Source organism: Suricata suricatta, chromosome 15 (genome assembly GCF_006229205.1).
Source record: "Suricata suricatta isolate VVHF042 chromosome 15, meerkat_22Aug2017_6uvM2_HiC, whole genome shotgun sequence".
Classification (NCBI taxonomy): domain Eukaryota; kingdom Metazoa; phylum Chordata; class Mammalia; order Carnivora; family Herpestidae; genus Suricata; species Suricata suricatta.
In genome coordinates this window covers 20,059,680-20,077,616 of record NC_043714.1, presented here as the reverse complement: position 1 = coordinate 20,077,616, position 17,937 = coordinate 20,059,680, and the positions used below count along the sequence as shown (strand labels likewise).

The 17,937-nt window shown below is 39.3% G+C and overlaps 1 protein-coding gene across 1 annotated transcript in view; it reads left to right on the top strand.

Annotated features, from left to right (window-relative positions):
- EYA1 (EYA transcriptional coactivator and phosphatase 1) overlaps nucleotides 1-17,937 on the top strand; it is a 164,709-nt gene that overhangs the window by 36,335 nt on the left and 110,437 nt on the right. The window contains exon 6 of the mRNA XM_029923941.1: nucleotides 1,193-1,330. Coding sequence (XP_029779801.1) covers nucleotides 1,193-1,330 — 138 coding nt within the window. The remainder of the gene's footprint in view (nucleotides 1-1,192; nucleotides 1,331-17,937) is intronic.

The following is a 17,937-nucleotide window of genomic DNA, read 5'->3' as shown; positions in this document are numbered from 1 at the left end:
TGTTAAGTTTCTATTAAGACATAAATGTTAAGAACATTACGAGGCTCTGTAGAGATACACCAGGAATTATCATAGGCTCTTTCGGCCAAGAGTCAGATTGTTCCACTGCCTCAGCAGGGTTACCTAACTTCATTCTCCTGATGAAATTCCCCTAAAATGGAAATAAACTGTGAGACTACTGTGTATTCGAGATCCTAAAGATATCATTGATCTTAAGTGCAAAGTAAAATTATTCAAAAATGTGGATTGGCTTGGCAGAAGTTTTGCTCTCGTCCTTCTGTGGAAATTAAAGACACTTGTTAACTTTCACAACTGTCTTTCATTATAATCCAGTGCTGAGCCCTGCACAACAATACTGCCAAACCCAAGTCCTAAAATTCAGATGTCAGCCTGGCATTCTGAGAAGTATTTGGGGGCCACAAACACATGATTTTTATATTACAGTGATAAAGAAGAAAGTGTCCTTTAGGCTACACTTAGAACAAGAGTCTTGGAATAAATACTTGAAACTACAAGGGACAGAAAGGGAACTATTGGTTCACTTGCTTACAAACCACTGTGCTTTTCTCCATGATTCAGTTCGTTAATACGCTCCTAGCTTTGTGCTTGCTTTCCGGCAGGACCAGGGAGGGTGGGGAGAAGGATGTCCCCTGTGTTGCTTACTCTGGTGTCCCATCTTGCTTCCTCTGACTTCAAAATGAATTATGTGCTAAAATCATCCTTGTGGCCGAAAGATAGAAAATAAAGATTTAAAAAAATGCTGTGAGGCTAGAGACTAATCTCCTTTTAGAAAAGAGAATATTTATTTTGACACTAATCCACACAGCGACTTTTAGAATAGTCTAGGTGAAGTTTCATTATGGCTATTACTTGACTTTAAAGGAGATGATCTTTTAACCTCTTATAAAACAACAAAACTAAATATAGAAATTCTATCACTGGAGTTAAATTTTATAGAAAATGTAAATCAGAAAAACAAGAAAGGACAAGGTGAATAGTCACTCAAATCTGTAATACTCTTGTTTTGTTTTAACTGAAGTCTAGGTTAGGGTATTTCACCCTCAGCTTGTGTACCTTGGGTATTGAGATAATATTGGGATGCATTTATGACTGAACAGTCTGGGGAGGGGTTTTGGTGTGTTTACCAAAGTTTGGAACGAACAGATGGATAAGCTGTCACTAACTGATTTAGGTGCATTGTGGGCAGGCATCAAGACTGAAGGTGGATTGTCACAGTCTCAGTCACCGGGACAGACGGGATTTCTCAGCTATGGCACGAGCTTTGGTACGCCTCAACCTGGACAGGCACCGTACAGTTACCAGATGCAAGGTCTGTATGCGCTCCAATGCTCTTTTCATTAATCCTGGAGTCCGGTAGTTACCTGCGAAAGCAGAACCCGGTGTTCTGTGTAGGTGGTAAATGATAATACAAAGTGCCTGGGCTTAGAGGCAGGATATCTGGTTCTGTTTTGGCTCATCACTGACCTATTTTCTGGGCCTAAATTTCCATATTTATAACATCAAGGGTTAGACCAAATCATCTCTGAAGTTCTTTACAAAATGCTGTACTATTCCGTTACGTTGAAGTTTTTGCCTTGCCTCTCTCAATTAGAAAAGGAATGACAAACCCGAAGTTAATAATGTAAGAGGCTGCAGTGTGATATATGCTAAAGCCACTGGTGCGTGGCGTGACCAGCCAATCTTCTCAAAAGCGCTGTTTTCCTCATTGTCATTATCATGGCTCTAGAAGTATGGTATGTGATCTGTGTTAACTAAATGGTCGGCCAGTGACCGAGGGATTAGATTGACAACCACTCAATATCTTCAATATCTTCAGGATATTGCTTCCAAAGGCCAGTCCCTGGGCTCTAATTTTGAAACTATAGACCAAACATACTATAAATGCAAGTCGGATCAAAGAACGGCTGACGTTTAACGTTGCCAGTACTGTTTTCAGGAATATACAGGCATAAATGTAACTGGCAGATTATTATCATGCTAATGTGTCTGTAAAATAATGAAAGTAGTTCTTATAATTTAAATATTCCCCTAATATCTTTTTACTACAAATCATTTTAACTAATTGACCTCTTAATAGTGCCAAGCCAGAATTCAGGTAAGCCCCTTACCACTACTCTTTGATTGAAGGCGTTCTTGTAGTTTTTATCTTCTTTATATTGTTTATCTTATTCTTCATTACATTAAAATAGTTGTTTACTGCAAATATATTAGAAAATAGAATAAGAAATAATTAAAGTCTCATATTTATTATGACTTTAATATTCGTTCAGATACGCTCTATTGGACCATAGTGAATAATACGTACTGCAACTCATTTTTTTTCCAGTAACAATATATTGTAAACATCTTTTCACATCAATTCCATTCTATTGCATCATTTTAATGACTGCATAGTTTCATACAGATATCTTATAAAACTAATTCCCATTTTATTTGACCTCCAGAGCAGCACCATGAATATTTTATGTGCATTTTTAATCATTTCCTTTGAATCAATTTAAGCGTGAATTGCTAAGTAAACTTTTAGACTCTCGTACGGATTTGTTATATATTTACACAAGGGCTCTGGATTAGCATGGACACATTGGGTAATACCTTCTTAAAAATCGTCATCTTAGTAGGTGAGGGATTTTATTTTCAGATATATTTTTTAATTGAGAAGATAATCATTTTTTCTTCCATGGATGTGTTCATCTTTGTCTTAATATCAATTTTATTAAGGTTCTTAAACTTTTCAGCTTATAATTTTTTAAACTAAAATTTTATGGGGCCAGATCTATTAACCTTTTCATATTTGGTTTTGCCTTTGGTATAAACATAACTGAATCATAAAATTTTGATATATTTGGTGGCTACAAAATAAAAGCTGTCTTACAACAGATAGTATGTATTATTAGAGGGATCTTACTCATATTCCAGATTCCAGAACTTTAAAGTTCCTCAAAGGAAAAATTATGTTCCTGCGTTGCTGATTATTTGAGTAAAGGGATAATAAGAAAAAAGAGGTGAAGAGACTTTATTAATGAATTTAATAGTCCTAGGCTGTGGTGATGGGATGAACCATAAGGCAGACACGGCCTGTTTGCTTCTAGAGCTTGCGTTTGTCAAGGGCAGAGTCTGCTGAGAACTATGGGAGAAACAAACAGGGCACCACAATATGTCCTGTCCCCCCTGGGCACCAGGTCCCCTTGAAGAGAAGCAGGTCCTGAAGGTCAGAAGTGAAGCAGCCTCTCGAGACGAGAGCTCCTGTGTGTGTGGTTCCTGGGCCGAGTCTGTCCGCAGCCTCTTGGCTGCCCATCCACAGTGAGCCAAATACAGACGTTTTAAGCGTTTAGAAACTTTTACAGGCCGTCAATAATGAATCTCATGTTGGTTAAATCAGATGATAATTTTAAGAAATGGGACTTACACCTCTCTCGCTTTCTTGTTTCATTTCATTCATTTGTAATACCTTATTATTGTATTTTGCTAAATTATCAGTCCCGGAAGGATTAGGGGTAAAACTAGTCTTGCAATTTCAGAGAGTTTTAGAAAGTTCTATTTCTCTCTCTAAGATCGAAAGCTTGTATGGCAAAATGAGCTCCTAAGAGGACTAATGAGCTGTCAGAGTATAAATATAGTGTTAGAATAGAGAAAAGTGTGGAAATGAAGGAGGAGAAAAGAAAGTTAGTTTGGAGAAGGAAAACTCCTTATTTAAAAAAAAAAAACAAAAAAAACAAAAGGCGCCTGGGTGTCTCAGTCTTGGTTCAGCAGCTGACTCTTGGTTTCAGCTCAGGTCATGAGCTCACAGTTTGTGAGTTCCAACTACACTGACAGCACAGAGCCTGCTTGGGATTTTCTCTCTCGCTCTCTCTGCCCCTCCCTCGGTCGCTCTCTCCTTCCCTCTCAAAAAAAGAAAGACACGTGCAGTACCAAATATAGCATTGCCTCTCTGCCCATATTTTCCATTGCGTCTGGGCATATTGGATATTGCATGAAAACTTCTTTGTGTTTTTGTTGGTTGGATGGCCTTTCTAGTGGGATTTCAGAACCCATTTTCCATGAATGAGATATTATTTTATAGGGCTATTTCTATAATGGCACTTGACTCAATTTTAGATGATTAGATATAATGACTTCCACATATCAAGCCAGATAATTATATGCTATTAACTTGAAACATGCTAGTGTGGCAATGGTAATGATATATCACATGCTATAAACTTCTTATGGCCAGATTTGGATAAATACTTAAATTCTGATTAACATGTATTTTTATCAGTATCAAGTGTATTATGAAAAATGCTTCACTGTTATTAAATGATATTTTATATTAAGTTGTGGGAGTTCATTGGTCTTTGAGTGTTTTTTCAATACATCTTTTTTTAATAGAAAAATTTTTATAATGTCTTAAATTATTTTCAAAATTATCCCAATTCTTTGATCCTTAATGAATAACAGTGATATCTGCTTATATCAATCTCCTCTTATAGCTATTAAAAATGTTTTACCTAGCTCTTTTTTTAATGTTTTTTATTTATTTTTGAGTGACAGAGACAGCATGAACAGGGAGGGTGAGGGAGAGAGGGAGACACAGACTCCGAAGCAGGCTCCAGGCTCTGAGCTAGCTGTCAGCACAGAGCCCAATGTGGGACTCAAACCCACGAACCGTGAGATCATGAGCTGAGCCGGAGCCGGACGCTTAACCGACTGAGCCACCCAGGTGCCCCTTTACCTAGCTTTTTTTTCCCAGGATCTTTTCACCTTTAAAATATAAGGTATGATTATTAGTTATTCAGAGATTTAGCTACTAGAATTTCATAATATTAAAATTTCATAATTCTAGGAGGGATGTTCTAGTAACCCAAACAACTCCCACATAAATTGAAATGTGATATGTATGCTTATTGTGTTATGCTGATTAATTTAAAGAAACTTTATGGTGATCATCTCTTTGACAGATCTATCTCTGTCAGGCATAGAAGGGCTAGACTAAAGGCAGAATGAAAACTTACCATCTGGTTAGTAGAGTAGGTTCTAGGAGCTTCTGGGTGGCTCATTCGGTTGAGCATCTGACTCTTGATGTCAGCTCAGGTCGTGGTCTCATGGTTCATGGGTTTAAGCCCCACGTCAGGCTCTGTACTGACAGCACGGAGCCTGCTTGGGATTTCTCTTTCTCTCTCCTCCTCCCCCACTGTCTCTTTTCTCTCCCTCCCTCCATCTCTCTCCCTCTCTCTCTCTCTCTCTCTCAACATAATCAAATGAACTTTAGAAAATAATGTAGGTTTTAGAGTCCGATTGCCTGTTGAACAGCCCTGCCATTGCTGTCTGTGGGCCTCCAGCACAGCGCCTGACTTCTCCATGTCTGCATTTCTCCTCTCTCAGGTGGGGCTAATGTTACACTCCAGTAATAGTGGGGTGAGATCTAATCAGGATTATCCATGTAGATCACTCTGACCAACATGTAGCTCATGATAAGAACTGAAATGGTAGTTTTCATAGTTACTGCTCTCATTGTGGTGGTGATATGGTTACTATTTATTATTTGTTAGTGATATTTTTATTTTAAAAATCTTAATGTTTATTTTTGAGGGAGAGAGAGGGAGACACAACATCTGAAGCAGGCTCCAGGCTCCATGCTGTCAGCACAGAGCCTGACAGAGGGCCCGAACTCACAAACTGCACGATCATGACCTGAGCTGAAGTCGAACACTTAACCAACTGAGCCACCCATGCACCCCAGTGTTGTTACTATTGTCCAGCTTTCTCAAATAGTTCCAAATTAGGAAGCATATGTGTGTGTGTATAAATTTAGTATGTACATAATATACTAAAAATATGTGTATATATATAAACGTACATATATATGTGTGTATATGTATACATATAAAACCAACAAAGCGAACTCTAAGAACCCAGTAGCCAAATAAGCCTGCCAAAAAAAAAAAAAATCCAGATCTAACTAATGTCCCAGCAAAAAGGAAACTCACCATCAGCAAAGCGTGGGCTGTTTGTACATGAGGCAGAAATTGGTGGAAAGACCAGAAGAAACAGCCAGGAACCTGAAGAAGAAAATCAGAAGAGAAAAACAGCTGAGCTGGCAGCCTGGTGATGGCCGTCGGGGAGTAGAAGAGGTGAGCGCACAGCAGGGCTGCTCCCGAAGGCGGGAGCTCAGTTCTGCTCTGGTGGGAACGGAGGGGGCATCAGCCAAGTGCTTACGCTTCCCTTATCCCCCCAGCCACATCTCTACTCTGAGCAAGAAGAACTGGTAGAAAAAGAAGAGAGAGCAGCCATGGAAGCAGCAAATTGTGTAGTTCAGGTATCAAAATTAGGGAAGAAGATCAGAACAGGACATTCTGCTACAGAGAGACGGGAACTCTAGGGCACCTCCAAGAAAACAGCCGTTAATGTACATTCAGCAGTGATTAATGCCTAGGGCTACTCTGGTTATTTTATACATGTTGTCTCAATCCATGTGAGGACCCTGAACAATGACTTTAAGGGATCAACCTGAAAATGCCAAAGGATGTGTCAAAACGGAGAATAAATTAGAACAGTTGGAACCTGCTATGTTGTGATACACTGAAATCATAGTACCAACAGGGAGCCTCTTAGAGAATGCTACAGAAATACAGTGTTGGTGCCTAGAGTGTATATATTCTCAAGGACAGATTTGCTCCTAAAATAATTGAGACCTTGTGTTACACAACTAGGTATAGAAGTATATACCAGCTCTAGAAAAAATTGTTTTTAGATAATTCACTTCAGAGTACTATTTGTACTTTTAACACTTTTATGACACTCAAGGAACAGAATTATTTGGTAATTTATGGGCCCTTGTCACTGCCAAGCCTTGTGAAGAATTAATTGCTGCCCACGTATGGTCCAGGTGACCCTTCTGGATCCTTCCAGCTCTAGTGTCAGCACTTCTCTCGTGGTAGGCTTCTGTGTACCCTGTACGTGCCCGATTTTAAGGCAAACAGGGACTGAATTTTTGTTTTCTATGCACTGATACTAATAGCCCATGAAGTAAAACCTCATGGATTGGGAAATCTGATTTACTTTCCCTTTTGCTGCAAGGTCGCTAGAAAATTCTATTTTTGCTTTCTGCTTTCGTGATGTCTTTTGTACATCCAGCGAAAGGTTTAACAGAGGATGAAAAATGTTTGTTTGTAGACACTATAGGGTTCACCCTGAAGAAGTGAAATCCTTGCTTTTAGTTTTGATACTTCCCTGCTCCCAGGGATAGCCTTAGTGTTTCTGGAAGATGCTTTGGGAGGGTGTGAGGAAGTTTCCCTTCACAGGCCATTGACAAACTTCATGCATCTGAGTTAGCATGATGAATACGGACGGAAAATGGGTACCTAGAGACCCTGGGTCAGTTGTGTAAGTGGTGTAGATAGTGTTTTCAATGCTACTGGCCCCAGGGCCCTGATAGCAGAGTAAGGCATGGCTGTCGTGTGTGCATGTGTGTGTGCATGTGTGCATGTGAGTATGTGGGAGCATGAGTACGGATAAGTGAGCGTGGGTCCATGTAAAAATCCTCTTAGAAGAAACTGCTTCAGCCTTTTATTTACTAACCAACTTCACAGAGTATCTGCCCAGTTTGTCATAAGGTAGTTTTTATTAGCTTTTTTAAGTTTTATTATTTTGAGACACAGAAAGTACGAGCAGGTGAGGGACTGAAAAAGAGAGAATCTTAAGCCGACTCTGTACCAGGATCATGGAGCCCTAAGTGGGGCTTGAACTCACGAACCAGGAGATCATGACCTGGACTGAAACCAAAAGTCGGATGCTCAACCGACTGAGCCACCCAGGTGCCACGTTCACTTATTATGTAGAAGAAGCAACTGACCTGAGATCAAGCTTTTACTTATACTTCTTTAAGTGCAAGTTCCAGAGCTAGTGGCTGGCATCACCTTTCACTTACCCCCACATTCCATACAATTTAGGCTCATGGTTCCATCTCCCACAGAAAACAAGAAACTGTTCATAATTTTGAGGCTAAGTCACATGAAGAAAATGACATTTTGTTTGCCAGTTTATTTAAGGTGAGGATGTGCTAAAGGCTTTCATACACACACATACACACACACACATGCATACATAGACACACAATTAGATGGGGTGAATTAGCTGAACCTCAGCTTTAAGAAAAACCCAGCATGCCATAATAACTTACTTCTATTGATTCTAGAAGGTTGCGGGTAGTGATCCTCATTACTCAGATGTATATCAGTAGTATACATAGTAATATACATAGACAGATGTAAAATAGACAAATGTTTGCTAAAGGTGGAGGAGTCTATGCCACAAAGAAGGTTAGAAATTAAGATTCCAAAGGATGCTCATTCCCTTCATATGGAGAAGTGAATTTGGAATTTAGCATATTAAAAATCTTGGTTAGTCTATGATCGTAGTTTGTTCAAGGCAGTCTTCCTTTGTGTTCATACTTCTGGAAGGAGCTGGTTGAGAGCGTCACAGGATGAGGTGGGGTATACAGTGCCTTCCTGCGGGTTCTCAGTGTTTTACTGCCCCCAACAGCAACCGCAGTGTGGGGCCTTCGTAGCTTTCCGCCCTGGGGAGGTGTCAGGATTTGCCATGATAGATAGGAGGGGCTACACAGACACACACGCGTGAAAACTAGAAGGCTCTGGAAACTTCACTTTGTTTATTTTCCTTAGGCTTTATTGCTCTCCCTTAGAGAGGAAGATAACACAAAGTTTAACTGCCCCTTTGTATATTATGTTGTTTGTTCTGTTAAAGAGATCGAGGTTCAAACCAGTGAGAAGACACAAATGAGGGCAGAGGTTGAAGAGTGCGTGTCCAGGCGGACGGCTCTGGAGCTGTCTATGCCTCGCTTATCTGGGGCTCGTGATCCAGTGGAAATGATCTAATAATAACCCCATCAGCGACCCATCTGTATTTCCTTTGTTCTGCCTGTCCAGAGCTTTTCACATATACACCCGAAGTGTTTCCGTGCATGAGTCACTTAGAACCTCGGAATTGCTTAGCAAAATGTTTTGAGACTTTTTCATTATCCATAAACACAGCATTTTTCACAAGAAAACTAGCAAACTCCAAAATGCATGGTTTTCAGAAAATGAATCTTAAACCTTATTTTTATAGTCTGCCGTGATAAAGCACTGGAGGTTTGCACTTTTTGACGTACAGTGCCACGATACAGTTAGAATCGAAGAGTCGCTCTCGCTGCCTGTGCCGGTGTTCAGGACTTCTCCCTAATTTCTTTGCCACGATTATGTCTACTCATGTTTATATTTTAGTTCATGGCCTTTTTGCATTCTAGAACTTTTTTGTGCCAAAGATGGTTTTTTAAAAGTAATATTCCATTTCAGTTCCTTTGACATCTTGTATTATTTCAGCTAATGGGTAATGAAAATTGTATCCGATTTTTTTAAAAAATCCAGCTGTAGCAATAATCAGTGATCAGCACCAAATTTATTTTCTATCGGAACTGTTAAAGGATATAGAAATAGATCAAGAAAGGTAAACATAAAGTCTCTGCAAGCTTTATTACCTAAGTGGAAAAAATGCGCTTCGGAATATAAAAACTATTACTGGGATAAAAAGGAAAGCTTGGTCACTTAAAATCCTTCTTGAAGGGAAAGTGGGGAAACTTTGGTTTTAAATAACCCATCTGGCTTCAGAGGCTTTTCCCCGGAGAGTTGCACTAACTTCTGCCACATAGATCGCGCCCGATGATGGACATAGCCCGTGGCAAAGAGGCCAGGGAAGGAAAGCAAATGGACTTCTGTGAAAATACACGAGGGAAAATAGCATCCTGCTCGGCGAGTCAGTGCTAGGAAACTCTCTGAAACATGGGACGCAGAGACAGGCCCCGGCAGCTTCCAGCACTCTTCAGCATTCTTGTCGGCTGGGACTCTGGTTTTTAATGTGAGTCCTTGTTCTCTGTAAGTTAGGCCTTTGACCTACAAGTTCCCCCCCCCCTTTTTTTTTTTAAGCATTTTGAAGTTAGAGCTGGGCAGTGTTCTCCAGGTTAAATCACACACAAAACTTCGATTTAATATTTTAAAGGATGGCATTTATCAATATAAATTCTCTTCTTAATATACTAAAGGAGTGGGGATTTATTAATAAAGCTTCCAAGAGGTTAGTTTATTGTTGAAGTACAATTGCTTAGCACCTATAGAACTGGGTGGTCCACACAGAGTCTTCTAGCAAGACTGTTTCTTGTTTTTTACGGTTGACGAGACTATTACCCTTTCTCTGTAGGAATCCCTGACAGGGAGGAGAGGAAAGCAAAATCTTTGTGATATATTCTCTATGGGCAACATTCTATAATTTGCTTTAAAATGATTTCTTAGGCTAGATGAGAGCTATAAGGAAGAAGTCTTTTAGAAATGAGATGGATTGCAAGTTTATTCATTAAATGTGTCAGGTGCCTTTGTCTCTATCATTTGTATATCTGTAATGTTTACATAACCAAAAATCAACAGTTCATAATCAACAGTTCACTTTCAACGTTCCTGAATCAGAAAATTTGAAAGGGGGATTTGGTGTAGTAGAGTGGAAAACAGTGACCTGAAAGTGGGAGACCGTGCTCATTGTCTGAGAGTCCTTGTCCAAGAGAGAAAGCAGCATTCAGCCTGTTTCTTGGAAAATGAGAAGGATGTCTTCCTCAGCTACCTTAAGCACCGATGTTGAAAATAACCAGAGGTTATGGAGGTGGAAATACCAAAATATAAATGGACTATAAAAAAGAATATTATTGCATTCTGAATATGAAATTAGTCATATGCAAGCAAGACTCTTAATTTCATTAACTTACCCATGGTACGCCAATACCTGAGCTCACAGTAGCCTCATAGGAGGCCCATATCTGTACAGAAAGGTCAGGGTCTTGTTAGGATGTCCATGTAGTATGTATATGGATGTGACAGTCTTGTACCATCTCTGTGATCCAGCAAGGCTTTATGAGCTGTTCAAAATCCATGATGCTGAATCAGGTTAAAATCTTATTTGATTTAAAACTCTGGATTTTTTCCTTGGAGGTATAGAAATCTTGCACATTCTTCCAGAAGAGTCCTTATAAGTCCTACATTTAATTTCCTTAATTTAAATTTAAGGTAGTCACTGTAATCTAGTGTTTAAGGGTAAGTCTTAGGGGTGCCTGGGTGGCTCAGTCAGTTAAACGTCCAACTTGAGCTCGGATCCTGATCCCACAGTTTGTGAGTTTAAGCCCCATGTCAGATTCTGTGCTGAGCCTGAAGCCTGCTTCAGATTCTGTGTCTCCTTTTCTTACCTGCCCTTCTCACTTGCTGGCTCATTCTTCTCTCTCCCTCACCCTCTCAAAAATAAATACATATTAAATCAAGTTTAAAAAAATTTGTAAGATAAGTCTTTGTATATCATCTAGTTTATAGAAAAAAAACAGTAAAATGTTTATTCTCTAGATAAAACCTGAGAAATAAGCTGAATTATTAATTTGATTATTTTTCCTTTCCCTACTCATTTTCATCACTGAATAAGTGAGGAAGTTAAGAGGGACTTTTTTCCCTCATGATGTCTGTGGGACTTCAAGCTGCCCTTCCAGACTGCCCACAATCACCACCATCACCAAAAAGAAAAAAGAAAACACTTCTTAAAAGGTTTCCATCTGTCCCTACACCTGATTCTTTAGGTCAGTTGTATTATTACTGGACACTTTGGTCACTACCCTGGACTAAAATTCTCTAGCACCAGTTCGGTCTCCCACTTGAGCCTAGAGGAAACCCTTCAAAGGCATGAATCAGCCATGGGTTTTCCATCTCCATGTGAGGCAGCAGGATAAACACAACACAGGAATCTAAGGAACGTGGGTCAGAATAAAAACAAGACTAAGGAAGAGGCAAATTATGTGGCTTCAGTTAGTGAACTGGAATCCCCAGAAAGTGAAATCATGCAGAGAGGAATAGTTGGGTAAAGCTTATTGGAAAGCTAGGACTTGAGCCAGGTCTTGAAGGACGGGAAACCGGGACAGAGCGAAGTATTAATAAGAGTAGCAGGAATGAGTCTGTTGTGTTCCCAGGATCACAGGGACCCCATCCTGAACTAATATGGCGGACCGTGGAGGGGGAAGCTTGGGCTGCGGTGTGGGTGGCAGTATCTCCCCTCAGCACATCTGTCCCAAACTCCATCTCCCTTCTCTAGGTCCAGCTACATAAACATATGTATCCTTGCATTTATGACTGCTTTCCCCCCAACCTCCTCCACTCTATCACACTTCCTGTGTCCCACTATGCCCCTATTGGAACATTCAACATTTAGATCCTTGGGTTTTTCAGTTAAAGAATGCCGTTTCTTTTTTCAAACTGTTATTCTTTTCTTAAATGATCAAGAAACTTCTCTCCCCTACCTTTAGTTCCTCACCCTACTTCTCTAAGAAACTTTCTTTCTCTGACCTTCTCCTTTGGGCAGTTTTTCCTCACTGCATACCAGGAACACACTACTTGCTTTTTCTGCACAGTTGTGTTTTCCTTCCCAAACTAACCAGGTGTTTTCATTTCATTCACTTGAGCAGCTTTGCCTCCTAGAGGTATTCTGAAGGAAAATTTTTTTCAGTGTTGTTTTTTTATCCCCTCACTGCCAAAAAAAAAAAAAAAGTATCGCTATGATTTTTTTTTTCATAGTAGTAAACTATTTAAATAGAGAAGATTTTCCGCTTAATAACTGGGTAAGAAGTTTCCCCCACCACCACGCTGCTTGGAACATAAATCCCTAACGGTACCAAGAATAATCCCAGGTATCACTGGAGCATCACTTGAACCCCTCCCTGCCAACCTCCTTAATTAAGAAGTAATGAGTTCTAAGTGGGAATTGCTTCTCCTTTGGGGAATTTTGATAATATTACATTACATTAAATATAAAGCATTTTATTACAGACTCTTTCTGCTCTGTCCTTTACCTAGAGGTGACTTCTCATGGAAAGTCCTTTGTCTCTAGGAAGGAGAAAACTTCCATATTATTTGGATAAAGGGATTTTGAATATTAAGCCTAATTCTGTGACTTAAGATAAAAGTGAAGGCTCATAAACAGAAACTCTCAGCAGATTGATCCTAATGCACAAAGGAGGGCTGGTGTTTTTGTTTTTGCTGTGTTTGCTTGGTCGCGTCTTGCCCTCCCTCCCCTCCGGCATCTGTGTTCAAGCCTGCTGTGTGCAGCCTTGTACACAAACGCGCCTCTCCTGCCGAGCCTACACTGGCTAGGCAGTGGCTTTTGCAGCTGCACGTCAAGGTTTTTGGGGAGCACTGTGGTTGCTATTTTGCCTTTGTGGTGTTCTGAACTGGTGAAATTCATCTGGCGCTGCTGGCACCAGATCTGCATCAGATCAGCTATCAAGGTGGGACCCTGGCCTCCCTTTACGAGCTCCAGCACAGCTTAAGGACCCAGTGTGCCCCCAAACGGCCTCTGGGAGGCTTCCATTCTACAAATGCTTGAGGAGTGTGATTACTTGCTTAGTGGAGAAAGAAAGGCTGTGCTGCTTACCTGCTTCTGAAGTCGTTGTTACAACACCTACTGAACTGGAACAAAACACAGTGGCGCTGAAAACCAGCCCCTGTCGGTGTCTGATAAACCTGTGGATTTTCAGGTAAAACCCTCCCCTTTCGACCTCGAGGAGACAGCAGTTCCGTGTCTAATGAGGGGCCTAGATGTGTGCCTTTTAACAAGCATCCCAATGATTGCATGGCGTTAGCCATATGTTGAATATGTTGGCTAAGAAAAATGTTTAAAGATATTTCCCCCAACACCCCCATACCAGCCCCAATTACTTGTACACAATACATAGACTATGAGATTAGAAATTCCGACGTTGGAGCCAGATGGCCTGGGATGAGCCCCAGCTCTGCCCTGCCTGTTGATATCTTCCTGTACTTTGTTCATCTGTAACGTGGGCCTAAGAGTATCGCCCTCATGGGGTGGCCGTGAGGGCCCAGTGAGCTGGGACACGTAGAATGCGGTCTTGGGGCCTGAGTTACCACTCAGTAAGTCTAAAGTGCTATTATTTGTTCTTCTCTTATTATTTATTTTTTTAATCCTATAAAAAACTAAAGTGAATTTCAGAACTTCTTCTAAAGCAATAGAGAGTAGGTAAGAGGGGATGAGAGAGCATTGTATAGACTCCCAAACCAGACAGAGCTTTCTTTGAATTTCAGTTTTATCCCTTGAAAGCTATATTATTTTAACCTAAACCTCTATTTCCTTATTCGCAAAATGAGAATATTAACATTCCCTATAGTATCAAGTTGTCGTAGGGTATTGATAAAGCACATAACAAATGAACACACTCCCAACGCACAGCAAGTACGTCTTTAGTGTTACCGTATTTTGTGTTTTGGGAATATTTGTATGGGTTGACCATAAGTATTTAATTATATAAGCTCTAAGTTAGCCTATTTAATAGGGAAAGGACTAATGACCTTAAATGTAATTGGTATTTGTTAATTTGTACTAAGTTGCTAATTACAAATTAGCTTAAAATAGTGATGAGTAAGTCATGATACTATAAACATACAAATTTGTGTACATATTATACATAACTTATATAAAAGTATACATTATAGACCTAGAAAGGAAGAAGCTTCAGTAATCTAGCCTTAGGAGGAGGGAGAGGGGAACTCAGGGAAGGTTTTTCTGAAGAAAAGTGTTTCTAGTCCATGTTGAGTTATGAAGTTTAGAAATTAGGATAGAATGGAGCAGAAGTAAGAGGTGCAAAGAACAGCCTTAGGAGGACCACATGTTGCTTCATTTGTGTCAAGTTAGGCTGGAATGTGTATCTGGGTGAGTTGGGTTGAGGTTAACTGGGAAGAAACCAGAGAAGTCTAAAAGATAAACTGGAGCCAGCCCAGGGTCTAATAAACAAGCTCTGGTAAGGAGTTAACGTTTTATCCCGAGGGCAATAGGAAGCCACTAACAGTTACTTTTTTAAGCAGGGAAGTGAGAAGATCAGATATGCTCATTAGAGAAAGTATTCTACCTTTGTGGAAAAGAAACTGGAGGGGTCAGAAGATGGGCAGGAACCCAGGAAAGGAGGCTTTTGCCGAAATGCAGTGTTGGTGGCCTGGACTGAAAGTCAGCAGCTCTCTTTGCCTGAGTCCTTCATGAAGGCAGGATGGGGGGCCCTGGAGATCCGATTCTGGCGGTGAAACATTCCTGTTGCCTGAGCCCGATTCTCTAGCATGTCCGCCTCTCCCTGAAGGAAGTCAGACCCTTTTGGAAGTTGCATTAAGGCTCACTGGCCACAGGAGTGCCGTTAAAGCCTGCTTCAGCACGTTAAATGGAATGGAATCTCAGCCTGCAGCAGCCAGTAAATGAATATAACTTCTGTTGAATTCCTGCTAATGTACAGTCTTAGAAGGAGCATTAAGGCTGGAGAGTCACTTGGGTACCATTTCAAGTACTAAACTGTGATTTACTTGGTCATACCTCAGTGGCCAATATGTGCCAATATAGCTTCCATGGCCTTTCTACTTTGTTCCAGGGAAAAACTTATGGAATGAAAACATCAATTTTTAAAATATATTTTCTATATCTTACTCGTTTTCTTGGTGGATGGGGATTATTGAGGTCTGTATTTATTGTTCAAAAATGTATAGTATAAATGAAAGTAACAAGTCATAACCTAAAGTAATGTTTCCTATTGGATGTATATAATAACGTTAAAAAATGGTATTGATCTTCACACACTTATCCAAAAGAAATTTAAATTTTATTTTATGAGGAATGTTTAAAACTCATTGTAAGTTTACTTTATATATAATATCAATATTAAGTAAATACCTAAGTAGTGAGCCACATGGCCTTGTAACCCAGTGCTTAAAAAAACAAAACTGATGTCATCCTGATAAGCCCTGTGAGGTCCCAAGTATCTCCTAGTCATCCTGTATCCCCACGTAATTATCACCAGGAGTCACTATTTAATACATGTTTAAACGTTTGTGATTGTCACATGCTAATGAACAGCTTGTCTTGAGTCCCCGGTTTTTGCAGTGGAGTGCTAGGAGTGTGAGAGCTCTCTGGTTATCTGTGACAGATGTTAGGGGAACTTTGAACAGTTGGTATTCCTGAAAGGCACAAATTAAAAAACCTCAAATATGAGGCTGTGTGATAACTAAATGCAAAACTATCTTAGGAAATAATTTCCCTTAATAAAAATAACAAAGCCTTGGATCAGGTTTTCAAAGTTTAGAGATGTTTGATAAGTAAGTAGGAAAAGAATTTTAGATATGCAGAGAGACTGAGTCCTAGTTTGGGAAAGCAAAAAAAGAAACGACACCTAAATACAGTGGAGAATTTTAGAAATATCTGTGGAAGTAAACTGATGTTCCTAACGTGTGTGGTATGATAGATGCTCATTGTGGTGTCCAAAATGTCACCTCATTTGATAATGTTGAGGAACCTTACAAAGTAGAGTTTTCACAGAGACAGATCTTCGAGTGATTAGGTGACTCGTCAAAGTCCAAACAGCTTATAAGTGATGACTGGAAACCCTATTTTCTGACTCTTAAGATAGTACTTAAATGTTGAGTAGCAAATAAATAATTGGCATATCTTAACTACCACATTATACCTGAAGGCGTCTGTGAGTACTTAGTTCACACTCAGACTTTCTCCTTGAACCGCCAACACATTTATTGCCTATACCATTCATTTGCCATAAAATTTTAATTTTTTAAGAAAGGTTTTTCTGTTTACAGAAGCGACACAGCTTCTGAGTAGAAAATTTTAAAGTGTACATTGCCTTCGTGAATATTATGTGGCCAGTGGTTGTACCCTTCCATAGATAACATTTCTGAGATTTTTGTACTTTTAAAAAAATGCTTTATGATTTAAAAAAATTCAAGTAAACTTACCAAGACATTTTTTGTTTTTATTTTTACTTTACCAAAATAATATGAAAAAATTTTCCATGTAATTAAACATTATCATAATACTATTTCAATGTCTTCATAGGATTCTGTTTTCTGAATAACACCTATTAAGTATAGAAGAATGCTTTCTAGCTGTTGTTAATAGAAACAACCCTGAAAAACATCTTTGCTAACTATCTCTCTGTATAAATCCATGTATTTTTATCTTAGAGTGAATGGCAATACAATTGCCGGTCGAAAGTTACCTAATGGTTGACCAAATAACCCAACCAGAAAGGCTATGCTTATTTAAATTCCCATTTTGCAGCGTATGAATGCCATTTTTTACACATTTGCCAATCCTTATCTTTTCTAAACTCTTTGCTAGTATTGCCAAAAATAGTTTGTTGTTGCTTTGAATAGTTTAACAATAAGATTGTAAATAAAACAAGGAGGGAACCTAAGATTTGCTTTCATGTTTGTATCCTGCAGTGACTACTATTTATTGTATTATGTAGGCATTCAGCAAGTAGAATGTTCCCAAGAGGGCACAGGTTAATACACAAAACGTTGATCATGTTCCTCTTTGATTCTTGTTTTATCAAATTCTTCAAGAGTTGCCATTGTTCTTCTGCGATGTGAAATAATCAGCTTTTTTGGTAGGCCATTATAATGGCGAGCACAAGGCTGGAAGCATTTTCAGTTCTTGAAAGTAGCACTGTCGTTTCTGAGCTTGCAAGCACTTTAAAAATCATTTAGTCAGATCCCATCATTTTACATTATGTATATTTGATGTAAATATGAAAAAATCCTGGTGTGTTTTACAAATTGAAGTGGAAAGTTCAGGGTCTAATATTTTTGCACAAATGTATCATTTTGTCCATAGTTTATATGTCACATCCTCAGAAATTTCAACCTCTTTACTCTTTAATCCTTTGCCGTACAGTGAAACTAAAATTGTCAACTATTTTAAGAAAACAATTTTTGTCATGGCAATAGATTCTGGTTTTAAAGATAAACCAAATGTATTTGCAGTGAACTGTTTTGTCTAAGTAAAGATTTCTTATGG